Consider the following 13,728-nt stretch of genomic DNA (forward strand, 5'->3'; position numbering starts at 1 on the left):
TGGAGAAGCAGATGGGCGCTTCTCCTGTGTGCCCTGGCCGGGAATCGAACCCAGGACTTCCACAGACCATGCCGATGCTCTACAGCTGAGCCAAGCAACTAGGGCAACAGTAACTATTTTAAAGGAGACTTTTGAGCAGTTTCATCTGGAGAGACAGAAATAGAAATGGTCCAATCAGAGGAATGAAAGGCTTTCACTAGCTGGGCATCCTGAGCAGGGTGCACTCTGTCAGCCTGAAGCTGTGAGGAGCCAACCGGCCAGGGCTAAGTTTATATTATGAGAATTTTCAAACATACAAAAGGCGAGAGAATAGTATAAGCCCCCAGGCACCAGTCCCCGTGCTCTGGACTATTAGTGTATGGCTGACCCCCACCCATATCACACACACACGAAACCTCCTGCATCCCATACACACCTACTGCACAGTTGCACACATACACACATGCACACACAAGGACTACTTTACTTATTTATTTTTTAGAGAGAGAGAGAGAGACAAAGAGGAAGGGAGAGAGATGAGAAGCATCAACTCATAGTTGTGGCACCCTAGTTGTTCATGGATTGCTTTCTCGTATGCACCTTGACAGCAGAGCAAATGACCCCTTGCTCAAGCCAGTGACCTTGGGCTTGAAGCCAGCAACTTTGGGCTCAAGCCAGTGACCATGGGGACTATGATCTCACACTCAAGCCAGTGACCTTGGAGTCTTAAAACTAAGACCGTAGCATCCTAGGCCGACACTCTATCCACTGTGCTACCACTGGTCAGGCCAGATTTTGTAATTTTTTAAAAGCTTGTAGCTAGCAAAGAACCTTTTCCTCAAGCTTCAATCTTACTTCTCTCACAGTTGGCTAAAATTATTCTACAAATACACAGGAAGGAAATAAACGTATTGGCTACATGGATGCCTTACCTGGCAATCATGTTTCAAGTACCTTGCTGTCTAGTATTGCTGCTCACAGCTGGTCCCACATTACTCACCTCTCCAAATCCACCTTTTCCAAGGACTCTGTAATATCTAAATGTATTCTTTGTTACTGGTCGCCTAAGTAATTAAAAAGAAAAGTTTTAGTTCTCACATCACATTGTTATTTTATAACAGAAATACCTACCTCACTCTGTCCTAGGGTTATTTATGGAACCACATTGGTCAAGGAGAATGCCCAAGACAGGGGTGCCTGTGCTCAGGGACTGTGGCGCCCTCCTGTGGGACCGCTCTCAGCTGCACTCAGCAACAAGCACAATGTAAGATTTATTAAGATTGATGCAGAAGAGTCTGTTATCTTGACTAACGAAAGACAAGTCTGCAACTAGCCCACACTGTGAAGTATTTTTGTGCTCTTAGAGAACTCTTGAGAAAAAGACATAGCTACAACATGTGTCCTTTGGAAAAATAACTCGAGCCTGACCGGGTGGTGGCGCAGTGGATAGAGCATCGGACTGGGATGCGGAAGACCCAGGTTCAAGACCCCGAGGTCGCCAGCTTGAGCGAGGGCTCATCTGGTTTGAGCAAAAGCTCACCAGCTTGAGCCCAAGGTCACTGGCTCAAGCAAGGGGTTACTCGGTCTGCTGAAGGCCCACGGTCAAGGCACGTATGAGAAAGCAATCAATGAACAACTAAGGGGTCGCAATGTGCAACGAAAAACTAATGATTGATGCTTCTCATCTCTCTCTGTTCCTGTCTGTCTGTCCCTGTCTATCCCTCTCTCTATCTCTCTGTCTCTGTAAAAAAAAAAAAGAAGAAAAGAAAAGAAAAAGAAAAAAGAACTAAGCATCTCAAAAAGCACGTATGAACTAGAACTAGGACTGTGGTCAGTGCTGATTGCAGTAACAACACAGGTGGCGGCTAACACTTTCTGCATACCTTTCTCTGCACACAAGGACTAGGAATGCTAAGCATTTCACACCAGTCCTCCTGCGATCGGACCCGGCAGTGTGCATCACAAATACCCAGGGGTGGGATTCAGCCCGTTTGCACAGGTTTGGCAGAACTGATACCTAATTTTTTGATGAGTTCAGAGAACCGGTTGTTAAAATGTCACTTGTCATCAGGGTTCTCCCTAAGGTGGGCGCCTGTGCAGCCGCCCAGTGTGGAAATCACACATTTACATTCCTTACTCTTTTTTAAAAAAAACATTTATCTGTTCAATAGCATATTCTAAGCACTCGTAGTCATGTTCATTCCATCCACAGATGAAAAAAAATTTGAACTATGCTTGCAATATTTATTTATTCATTTCATAAAACTCATTATACCTTTGATGAAATACATTTTAATTCCCTCACGTTTGTTACTTCAGCAAACAAACATATAACGTAGAAATGGCAAACAGCCAGGAGGGTGACTTGTTATTTTTTGTCAGATATTATTTAATATTTTTCATTAATATTTTTAAACTTTCTTATAATCTAGGGTTTTTTTAAATTTTTATTTATTTATTTATTTTGTGGCAGAGACAGAGTGAGAGAGAGGGATAGACAGACAGGAAGGGAGAGAGATGAGAAACATCAATTCTTCATTGCAGCTCCTTAGTTGTTCATTGGTTGATTTCTCATATGTGCCTTGACTGGGGGGCTACAGCGACCAAGTGACCCCTTGCTCGAGCCAGCGATTTTGGGCTCAAGCTGGTGAGCCTTGCTCAAACCAGATGAGCCGCGCTCAAGCTGGCAACCTTGGGGTCTCGAACCTGGATCCTCCACATCCCAGTCCGACGCTCTATCTACTGCGCCACCGCCTGGTCAGGCTCTTATAATCTAGTTTTGTGTACCTCTTTTATTGTTCTTATTTAAGAAGTAAGTGCATGAAATAGTAAATTACCTTTTGGTATACCATTTTTTTACACTTAAAAGAGCCATTAGAGCAGAGAACCAGTTGTTAAATTACTTGAATCCCACTGTTGTAAGTACCTCTATGCCACACAACAAGGACCTGAAGTTCCTAAAGGCTAAGTCACTTGCCTGAGGCCAGCTGCATTGTATTTCTCTCACCCTAGGACATGTTTTATTTTCCAGCTATAGCACCAAAGGGCTGACTACTGCTTCAAATAGACAAAACAGAGTTAACTGAATGAGAAGAAACTGAACAATATACATTAATAATTTCCATACAAAAATACCATATACAACTCAAGATTTCCAATAGTGCTTTAAATATATATTATATATATGTATGTATATACACACTTTAATGTTTATTGATTTTAGTGAGAGAGGAAGAGAGACAGGAATATATGTATTTTTTTTAAAGATTTTATTTATTGATTTTAGAGAGAGGAGAGAGAGGGAGGGGTGGGGAGGCACAGCAAACATCAACTCCTATATGCGCTTTAACAAAGGTAAGCTCAGGGATTCAAACCAGCAACTTCACTGTTCCAGGTCAACGGTTTACCCACTGTGCTACCACAGATCACGCTGAGACACAGGAACATAGATCTACTCCTGCATGTGCCCTGACTGGGGATGGAACCAGCAACCTCTGTGTTTCAAGACGATGCTCTGTCTAACCAACCGAGCTATCCAGCCAGGGCCCAATAGTACTCTGACAAATGGGAAAGTATACATCAATCAGGGGCATTATGAAAAGTTACTAATTGTTTCCACTGAATCTTACATTAGAACATACCTTTCCAGCCATTTCCACTGTAAAAATCGAGAAAAATATGAGCTTTCTTGGTATTCTTCAAATGGTTCTTCACTTAAATAGCTACGAACAACTCTAGAAAAAGATTGTTTGCAATTATTATTATTATTATTATTATTATTATTTTACAGAGACAGTGAGTCAGAGAGAGGGATAGATAGGGACAGACAGGAACGGAGAGAGATGAGAAACATCAATCATCAGTTTTTCGTTGTGACACCTTAGTTGTTCATTGATTGCTTTCTCACATGTGCCTTGACCGTGGGCCTTCAGCAGAGCGAGTAACCCCTTGCTCAAGCCAGCGACCTTGGGTCCAAGCTGGTGAGCTTTGCTCAAACCACATGAGCCCGCACTCAAGCTGGTGACCTCGGGGTCTCGAACCTGGGTCCTCTGCATCCCAGTCTGACGCTCTATCCACTGTGCCACCACCTGGTCAGGCTGTTTGCAATTATACATCTGTGTTTTATTACAACCTGAACACAACTGTGCTCCAGCGCAGTAATGAGCCCTGGATGTGGGAAAGTCAAGCATCACACTATTCAATGTATTGGATTTCACAATTACAGACTTCCAGAATAGTTTCTAATGCTATCAGTGAAAATATGAAAGCAAGATTTCAAAAGAAATGAAATCAACTTAGTCTCCCAAAGTCAGAGGTTCTATAAACAACAGAGAAATAATTACTCAATAAAAGCAATCCATCAGTAAAAAGTCAATAGTTTAATGTATATTCAAAGTACGTGTGTGCGTGCATGCACGAGCATGGGCATGTATAGTTCAGGAGGGAATGTAAAACCTTTGGTAAGTAAAATGGAATGAATAACAGTCACAAGGTAGAATGTTAGTATGTGACACAACCTTTATTTATTTACCTATTTATTGAAGTGACAGCTTTTATAATTTTTTTTTTTTTTTTTTTTTTTTTTTTTAGAGAGAGAGAAATGGAGAGAGAGGGAAGGAGGGCGAGTGACAAGCATCAACTTGTGGTTGCTTCCACTTTGGTTGTGCTTTGATTGCTTCTTGTACCTGCCTTGACTGGAATGAACCTCGGGTTCAAGCTGAGCCAGCATTCCCTTGCTCAAGCCAGTGACCTCTGGGCTCAAGCTGGCAGCCAATGGGGTCCTGAGGACGATTCCTCCATGCAAGCCAGCAACCCTGCACTCAAGCTGATGACCCCACGCTCAAGCCCACGAGTCTGTGCTCATGCCCACCAGCCTGCACTCAAGCCAGGGACCAGGGGGTTTCTAACCAGCGACCTCAGAGTTCCAGGTCAACGCTTTATCCACTGAGCCACCACCGGTTAGGCTGACACAATCTTTTTTTAAAACAGTGAAAATAAAGAATACAATATTTTGTGCTACCCATTTCTTTAAATTTTATGCAATTGGTCATGCCTCTTATGTTTTATTTATTATTTGATTATATGAGTATTAAAAATTCTACTTGCGGATAAAGGACAGAATGTAGCCTCTCCTTGGAAACAGCTCATTAGTTAATAAGTACCTACTGAGTAGACTACAAGCACTGTTCTGGATGCTGAAGGAAAAAACAGTGTTCTGAGAACCCTACAGGTTCTGAGACCTGTTCAGGGGTGTTTGATAACAAAATTGTATTTATAATGCGAAGACCTTGCGTGCTATTATTATTTATTTTATTTTTTTTTCTGAAGTGAGAAGCAGGGAGGCAGACAGACTCCCACATGCGCCTGACCGGGATCCACCTGGCACGCCCACCAGGGGGCGATGCTCTGCCCATCTGGGCCATTGCTCCACTGCAACCAGAGCCATTCTAGTGCCTGAGGTGGAGGCAATAGAGCCGTCCTCAGTGCCCGGGGCCAACTCTGCTCCCATGGAGCCTTGGCTGCGGGAGGGGAAGAGAGAGATAAAAAGGAAGGAGGGGGGAGGGGTGGAGAAGCAGATGGGCGCTTCTCCTGTGTGCCCTGGCCAGGAATCGAACCCAGGAATTCTATATGCTGGGCTAATGCTCTACCGCTGAGCCAACTGACCAGGGCCAACCTTATGTGCTTTTTTAAAACCTCATTCTCACCTGACCTATGGTGGCGCAGTGGATAAAGTGTTGACCTGGAAATGCTGAGGTTGCCGGTTTGAAACCCTGGGCTTGCCTGGTCAAGGCACATATGGAGTTGATGCTTCCTGCTCCTCCCCCCTTCTCGCTTTCTTCTCTCTCTCTCTCTCTTTCTCTCCTTTCTAAAATTAATAAAATAAAAACAAAAAAAAAATAAAAAAATAAAACCTCATTCTCACAGATGGGTTTTCTTTTTTTTTTTAAGATTTTATTTATTCATTTTTATTGGTGAAAGAGAGAGAGTAAAGCGAGAGAGAGAACAGGGGGAGGAGCAGGAAGCATCAACTCCCGTATGTGGCTTGACCAGGCAAGCCCGGGGTTTCGAACTGGCAACCTCAGCGTACCAGGTCGACACTTTATCCACTGCGCCACCACAGGTCAGGCACTCACAGATGGGTTTTCTAGAGGCCACATGACTTGTGGCAACATCACCTCTGAGAGTAAAATGTTTGTGTCTTCTTATTTTTATAAAAACATAACTCACATATACAAAAGCTCTTCGGGTGCTCCATAGTTTTAAGAGTGTGCAGGGCCCTGAGAGCCAGGATCTGGGACTGCTGCTACACTCAGTCTTAGAACTGAGCCCTGCTCTGCCTGGACCAAGTCCTCACCTCTTGGTGGAGAGGGCCTGTTCCCTGACTCCAGGGGCTCCCTTTAGCCGTGAGCACAGGGGCAGCTCAACTCCACACCTTTCTGAACTGGCTAAAGGATCCTAATCTCATTGGCTTAGTTACATCATCTTTATCAAAGTATTTAAGAACTTCCACAAAAAGAACAACAAAATACCATATTCTGTAGGGTGGGGTAAAAGTAGGTTTACAGTTATTCATATGGAAAATAAAGCAATAACTAATAAATATCTATAAAATATTAAATTTTATAATCATCTTGTATATTAATAAGCAAGAATAAACTGTTTTGCATACTCACAACTGTAAACATGTATCATATGTGTGTGTGTCACAGATACGAATTAATGGCTGCCGTCACCTGCCAGTGCTCTCAGTTTCTCTTCCGATACCGCTGACCTCAAACCACGACCGCTCCACTGCTCTAGTCTGGGATAGACCTACTGCACAGATTAAAAAGAAGTAACTATGACATTTAAGTGTGCATCAGTTCAGCGATGGCTTTTCGAATGTTCCACTAGGCAGCCCTCCCACCCGGGATGTGTGCCGACTGTCACCACAGCTGCGTGTGGGGAACGACAGGGGTCCCTTGTGTACCTTCCATGGCACCAGCATCTAGGATCCAAAACAAGAAAACAAGGGTGGGGGAGATCAAGGTTGTAACAACACCAAAATAAGGCAGGATAACAGAAAACACTGAAACTCCTGGTTTCTACACAATATGATGCTGAAGGCTGCAATATGATGCCAAGTAGCCAGTGCCTGGCGTGATCGAGGGCAAATGACAGGCAATCAATACCCACAAAGTGAACAGTCATCAGCTGCCTGAACTAATCTAAACAGAGAGATGTCCCAGTACCAAAACTTATATAAAGATTACCAACTTTGCCTGACCAGGTGGTGGCGCAGTGGATAGAGCGTCGGACTGGGATGCGGAAGACCCAGGTTCAAGACTCCAAGGTCGCCAGCTTGAGCGCAGGCTCATCTGGCTTGAGCAAAAAGCTCACCAGCTTGAGCCCAAGGTCGCTGGCTCAAGCAAGGGATTACTCGGTCTGCTGAAGGCCCGTGGTCAAGGCACATATGAGAAAGCAATCAATGAACAACTAAGGTGTCACAACGAAAAACTAATGATTGATGCTTCTCATATCTCTCTTTTCCTGTCTGTCTATCCCTATCTATCCCTCTCTCTGACTCTCTCTCTGTCTCTGTAAAAAAAAAATAAAAAATAAAAAAAGATTACCAACTTTAAGTCCCTATATTAAAATACACACAGAAGGAGGCAGGATTTTAGATCAGTATAATACAGTCATGTATATCAGCCTGATTTTACAACAGGACAGAATTCAGAAAGGTTTGCTTAATCAGAGATTTAAAAATGCAAACAAATCTAGTGAACAGATACATCAATGACGAATCCTAAGGCTAAAAGAAGTGAGCAAACTGTAAATAAAGAAAAGATGCTCTTAGAAGTGAAAAAACAAATTATGGAAAAAATGTAATTATTATGTAAGTTAAATGACATCAACTGCTAAAACCTGAAATGCAAACAACAGGTAAACTAGTGCCCAGTAACAAGAGGCACAGACCTACTCACAGGAAAAGCCCCTCATTACGTACCTGAGCGGACTGGGTCCTGTGATCACAGCCCTGTGAGCATGCTTGGGTCTGTCTCTTGTACTCACAATGTGTACTTTCTCCCCTGTGTAGGGTGGAGACTTTGGTATACCCTGCCATATTTGTCCTTGTTTTTTTCTTAAAAAAAAAAACACCCTAATGCTGATGTATGTTATGGACTGAATGTCTGTGTCCCCGCAAAGTCTTATGTTAGAACTTAATCCCAAGGTGATGGTGTGAGGAGGTGGGCCCTTGGGAGGCGATCAGGTCATGAGGGTGGGCCCTCAGTGACAGGATGAGTGGCCTTAAAAATAAGGCCAGAAGGCTAACTCACTCTCTTCCTTTCCACCAAGTAGGGCCACAATGGGAAGGCGGCCATCACCAGAACTCAACCATGCTGGCTCCCTGACCTTGGGCACCCAGCCTCCAGAGCTGTGAGTAGTAAATGTCTGTGGTCTATAAGCCGCCCAGCCTGTGGCACTGTTATAACAGCCCAGATGGATGAAGACACTGCTTTCAGGGTGTCAGTGAAAAGGCCGATGAGAGGCCGTCTGGCCTTGCCCAAGGAGAAGTGGGCCTAGAGGAGTTCCTGTGAGTTGTGGCTGTCCCGTCTTGTCTCTGTGACGTCACCTGGCCAGGCTGTGACTGAGGCCCTCAGTCCTCTTTTGTCTCCAATGTCTCTTCTGCAGAGGACCGGACCATCAGCCCAGGACGTCATCACAGAGGCTCCGTCCTGTCTCCTGTCCTCTCAGGGAGGATGGGTGGTGCCGTGCCAGTGCACGAGGAAGCAGGGCCTGCCAGCCGGACAGGCCGTCGGGCAGACTCCTCGGCACGCCCTGTGAAGTGGAGGGCAGGCTCAGGCCTGGCTGCCAACACACTGTCTCACGCTCAGGGCAATGGGCGCTCCTCCTCCATGAAGTGCTGACCCGTACACTACTAGACCACATCCCTACTCCACAGACACGGGTAGCTCTTTAATAATTCCAAGTCACAAAGGAATGCTCCAGGTCAGCAATATTTTGTTGTTGTCTTTTATTTATTCATTTTAGAGGAAAAAGAGAGAGAGAAGGGGGGAGGAGCAGGAAGCATCAACTCCCATACGCACCTTGACCAGGCAAGCCTAGGGTTGTGAACCAGCGACCTCACTGTCTCATGTTGACGCTTTATCCACTGTGCTACCACAGGTCAGGCTAGGCCAGCAATTTTCAACCAGTGTACTGCAAGAACTGTTAAACATGCAACACCTGACTACTCAGGGCACTGACCTCTTTCCCTCAGCTTGTCAAATAAGAAAAATGACAACAGCCAACACAACCATAGCCATCCTATGTTAATAAATAAAAATTTAACCTATTTTTTCTCAGATCAGCAAAAAATGTATTTTTTGGTGGGCCGCAGCATTTTAGTAATTAACGTGTGCCATGGAATGAACAAGGCCGAAAATCGCTAATCTAGGCTGCACGAAGTGACTGACTAGCAGACACCATTTTTCCTCAAGAAACACGAGAGAACGGCGGAGCCTACGCCAGTGTCAGACAGGCCTAAGCCTGCACTGTGGGTGTGACTGCCACCCAGGTCCTAGCGATGCCATCCACTAGGATCTAACAGGGCCTAAGCCCGCACTGTGGGTGTGACTGCCACCCAGGTCCTAGCGATGCCATCCACTAGGATCTAACAGGGCCTAAGCCCGCACTGTGGTGTGACTGCCACCCAGGTCCTAGCGATGCCATCCACTAGGATCTAACAGGGCCTAAGCCCGCACTGTGGTGTGACTGTCACCCAGGTCCTAGCGATGCCATCCACTAGGACCTAACAGGACCTAAGCCCGCACTGTGGTGTGACTGTCACCCAGGTCCTAGCGATGCCATCCACTAGGACCTAACAGGACCTAAGCCCGCACTGTGGTGTGACTGTCACCCAAGTCCTAGCGATGCCATCCACTAGGACCTAACAGGACCTAAGCCCGCACTGTGGTGTGACTGTCACCCAGGTCCTAGCGATGCCATCCACTAGGATCTAACAGGGCCTAAGCCCGCACTGTGGGTGTGACTGCCACCCAGGTCCTAGCGATGCCATCCACTAGGATCTAACAGGGCCTAAGCCCGCACTGTGGTGTGACTGTCACCCAGGTCCTAGCGATGCCATCCACTAGGATCTAACAGGGCCTAAGCCCGCACTGTGGGTGTGACTGCCACCCAGGTCCTAGCGATGCCATCCACTAGGATCTAACAGGGCCTAAGCCCGCACTGTGGTGTGACTGCCACCCAGGTCCTAGCGATGCCATCCACTAGGATCTAACAGGACCTAAGCCCGCACTGTGGGTGTGACTGCCACCCAGGTCCTAGCGATGCCATCCACTAGGATCTAACAGGGCCTAAGCCCGCACTGTGGTGTGACTGTCACCCAGGTCCTAGCGATGCCATCCACTAGGATCTAACAGGGCCTAAGCCCGCACTGTGGGTGTGACTGTCACCCAGGTCCTAGCGATGCCATCCACTAGGATCTAACAGGGCCTAAGCCCGCACTGTGGTGTGACTGTCACCCAGGTCCTAGCGATGCCATCCACTAGGATCTAACAGGGCCTAAGCCTGCACTGTGGGTGTGACTGCCACCCAGGTCCTAGCGATGCCATCCACTAGGACCTAACAGGACCTAAGCCTGCACTGTGGTGTGACTGCCACCCAGGTCCTAGCGATGCCATCCACTAGGATCTAACAGGGCCTAAGCCTGCACTGTGGGTGTGACTGCCACCCAGGTCCTAGCGATGCCATCCACTAGGATCTAACAGGGCCTAAGCCCGCACTGTGGTGTGACTGTCACCCAGGTCCTAGCGATGCCATCCACTAGGATCTAACAGGGCCTAAGCCCGCACTGTGGTGTGACTGTCACCCAGGTCCTAGCGATGCCATCCACTAGGATCTGGCAGGACCTAAGCCCGCACTGTGGTGTGACTGTCACCCAGGTCCTAGCGATGCCATCCACTAGGATCTAACAGGACCGAGTGCTCCAGTTTGTGTTCACAAGTGAACAGAAAATCAGAGCAAGGAAAAAACACTATGTCCAAAGTAACAAAAGTTAATTTTCAGGGTTTTTTTTAGTTTCTACAAAATGAAAACGGAACAGAAAAGCAGTCAGTTCTAATACTGGGATCTTTGCAAGAGGTGTCTATACACCCCACACCTGTGCCATCACCCTAGACGGCCACTGAGACCCTGCAGGTATGACTGGGTTATCCAGCTGGGCCCAAAGTGCCTATACACCCCACACCTGTGCCATCACCCTAGACGGCCACTGAGACCCTGCAGGTATGACTGGGTTATCCAGCTGGGCCCAAAGTGCCTATACACCCCAAACCTGTGACATCACCCTAGACGGCCACTGAGACCCTGCAGGTATGACTGGGTTATCCAGCTGGGCCCAAAGTGCCTATACACCCCACACCTGTGCCATCACCCTAGACGGCCACTGAGACCCTGCAGGTATGACTGGGTTATCTAGCTGGGCCCAAAGTGTCACCACAAGTGACACCACAAGTGTCCTTACGAGAGGGAGGCAGAGGACAATCTGGACACACAGTAAGAAAGGCTACGTAGAACACAAGCAGAGAGACCAGAGCTGCTACATGCTGGTTCGGAAAGTGGAGGGAGGGACCAGAAGCCAAGGAATGTGGCTCTGGAAACTGGAAAAGATGCCCTGGCCGGTTGGAGAGAGTGTCAGCCCAGTGTGGGAACATCCTGGGTTCAATCCCTGGTCAGGGCACACGAGAAGCGACTCCACCGGCTTCTCTCCTCTTCTCTCCCTCTTTCCCTCTAGCAGCCAGTGGCTCAACTGGTTCAAGCATAGCCCTGGGCACTAAGGATAGCTCAAATGATTCGAGCATCTGCTGCAGACTAGGGTAGCTGGGTGGATCCCGGGTCTAGCGCATGCAGGAGTCTGTCTCACTATCTCCCCTCTTCTCACTTAAAAAAAAAAAAAAAAGAGCCCTGGCCGGTTTGCTCAGTGGTAGAGCGTTGGCCTGGCGTGCGTAAGTCCCGGGTTTGATTCCCGGCCAGGGCACACAGGAGAAGCGCCCATCTGTTTCTCCATCCTTCCCCCTCTCCTTCCTCTCTATCTCTCTCTTCCCTTCCCGCAGCCAAGGCTCCATTGGAGCAAAGATGGCCCGGATGCTGGGGATGGCTCCTTGGCCTCTGTCCCAGGCGCTAGAGTGGCTCTGGTGGCAACAGAGCGACACCCTGGATGGGCAGAGCATCGCCCCCTGGTGGGCGTGCCTGGTGGATCCCGGTCGGGCGCATGAGGGAGTCTGTCTGACTGCCTCCGTTTCCAGCTTCAGAAAAATACAAAAAAATACAAAATATAAAAAAATAAAAAGAAAGAAAAATAAAGAAACAGGAAAAGGCCAAAAGTGGATTCTCCTCTAGACCTTGGAGGGGCACAGAGCCCTGCTGACACCTGGGTTTCTGCCCAGGGACACAGCCTCAGGCTTCTGACCCCAGAACTGTGAGAGAACAAAGGTGTGCTGTGACTCATCCCATGTGGTTATCCACTCCCCAAGCACAATGAGCCAGTTCATGTGCTTATCATTTTATTCCCAGAACCTAGATCAATGACAGGCACATAGTAGGTGCTTAATGTTTCCCAAAAAGAGTAACTAATATACCACGCCACAGCTCTGGAATTTACAGTGTGTCCATAAAGTCATGGTGCACTTTTGATCAGTCACAAGAAAGCAACAAAAGACGATAGAAATGTTAAAAAAAAAAAAAAAAAGGCAATAGAAATGTGAAATCTGCACCAAATAAAAGGAAAAGTCTCCCAGTTTCATACCTATTCAGTGCAGTTTGATGTGGGCTCACGCACAATTTTTTTTTTTTTTTGTATTTTTCTGAAGCTGGAAATGGGGAGACAGACAGACTCCCGCATGTGCCCGACCGGGATCCACCTGGAATGCCCACCAGGGGGCGATGCTCTGCCCATCTGGGGCGTTGCTCTGTTGCGACCAGAGCCATTCTAGTGCCTGAGGCAGAGGCCACAGAGCCATCCTCAGCGCCCGGGCCAACTTTGCTCCAGTGGAGCCTTGACTGTGGGAGGGGAAGAGAGAGACAGAGAGGAAGGAAAGGGGGAGGGGTGGAGAAGCAGATGGGCGCTTCTCCTGTGTGCCCTGGCCAGGAATCGAACCCGGGACTTCTGCATGCCAGGCCAACGCTCTACCACTGAGCCAACGGGCCAGGGCCTCACGCACAGATTTTTTAGGGCTCCTTAGGTAGCTATCCCATATAGCCTCTACAGACTCGTCACTGACTGATGGATGGACTACCAGAACGGGGTTTCTCCACCAAACTGCCAGTTTCCTTCAGCTGCTTATCCCACAGAGTAATGTTATTCCTATGTGGTGGCGCTTCGTTATAGACATGCCGATATTCACGTTGCACTTTGGTCACGGATTCAAATTTAGCAAGCCACAGAACACACTGAACTTTCCTCTGTACCATCCACATCTCGACTGACATGGCCGTGGGCTGCTCCGCTGTATACACAGTGTTACGTCATCATCTGCGCATGCCCACATGCTGCCACATCATCCTACAAAAACTAGGAGGGTTTTCCTTTTATTTGGTGCAGATTTCACATTTCTATCGTCTTTTGTTTTATTTGTTTATTTAAAAAAAATTTTTTTTTCAGAGAGAGAGAGAGAGGGATAGACAAGGACAGACAGACAGGAACAGAGAGAGATGAGAAGCATCAATCATTAGTTTTTCATTGCG

General features: G+C 47.2%; 1 protein-coding gene across 1 annotated transcript in view; it reads right to left on the reverse strand.

Moving 5' to 3' along the window:
- Positions 1–13,728, reverse strand: part of GRK4 (G protein-coupled receptor kinase 4) — a 69,927-nt gene that overhangs the window by 35,656 nt on the left and 20,543 nt on the right. The window contains exons 6-7 of the mRNA XM_066280428.1: positions 3,621–3,713; positions 980–1,043 (exon numbers count right to left, since the gene is read on the reverse strand). Coding sequence (XP_066136525.1) covers positions 980–1,043; positions 3,621–3,713 — 157 coding nt within the window. The remainder of the gene's footprint in view (positions 1–979; positions 1,044–3,620; positions 3,714–13,728) is intronic.

The sequence above is a fragment of the Saccopteryx bilineata genome, chromosome 5 (genome assembly GCF_036850765.1).
Source record: "Saccopteryx bilineata isolate mSacBil1 chromosome 5, mSacBil1_pri_phased_curated, whole genome shotgun sequence".
Lineage (NCBI taxonomy): Eukaryota > Metazoa > Chordata > Mammalia > Chiroptera > Emballonuridae > Saccopteryx > Saccopteryx bilineata.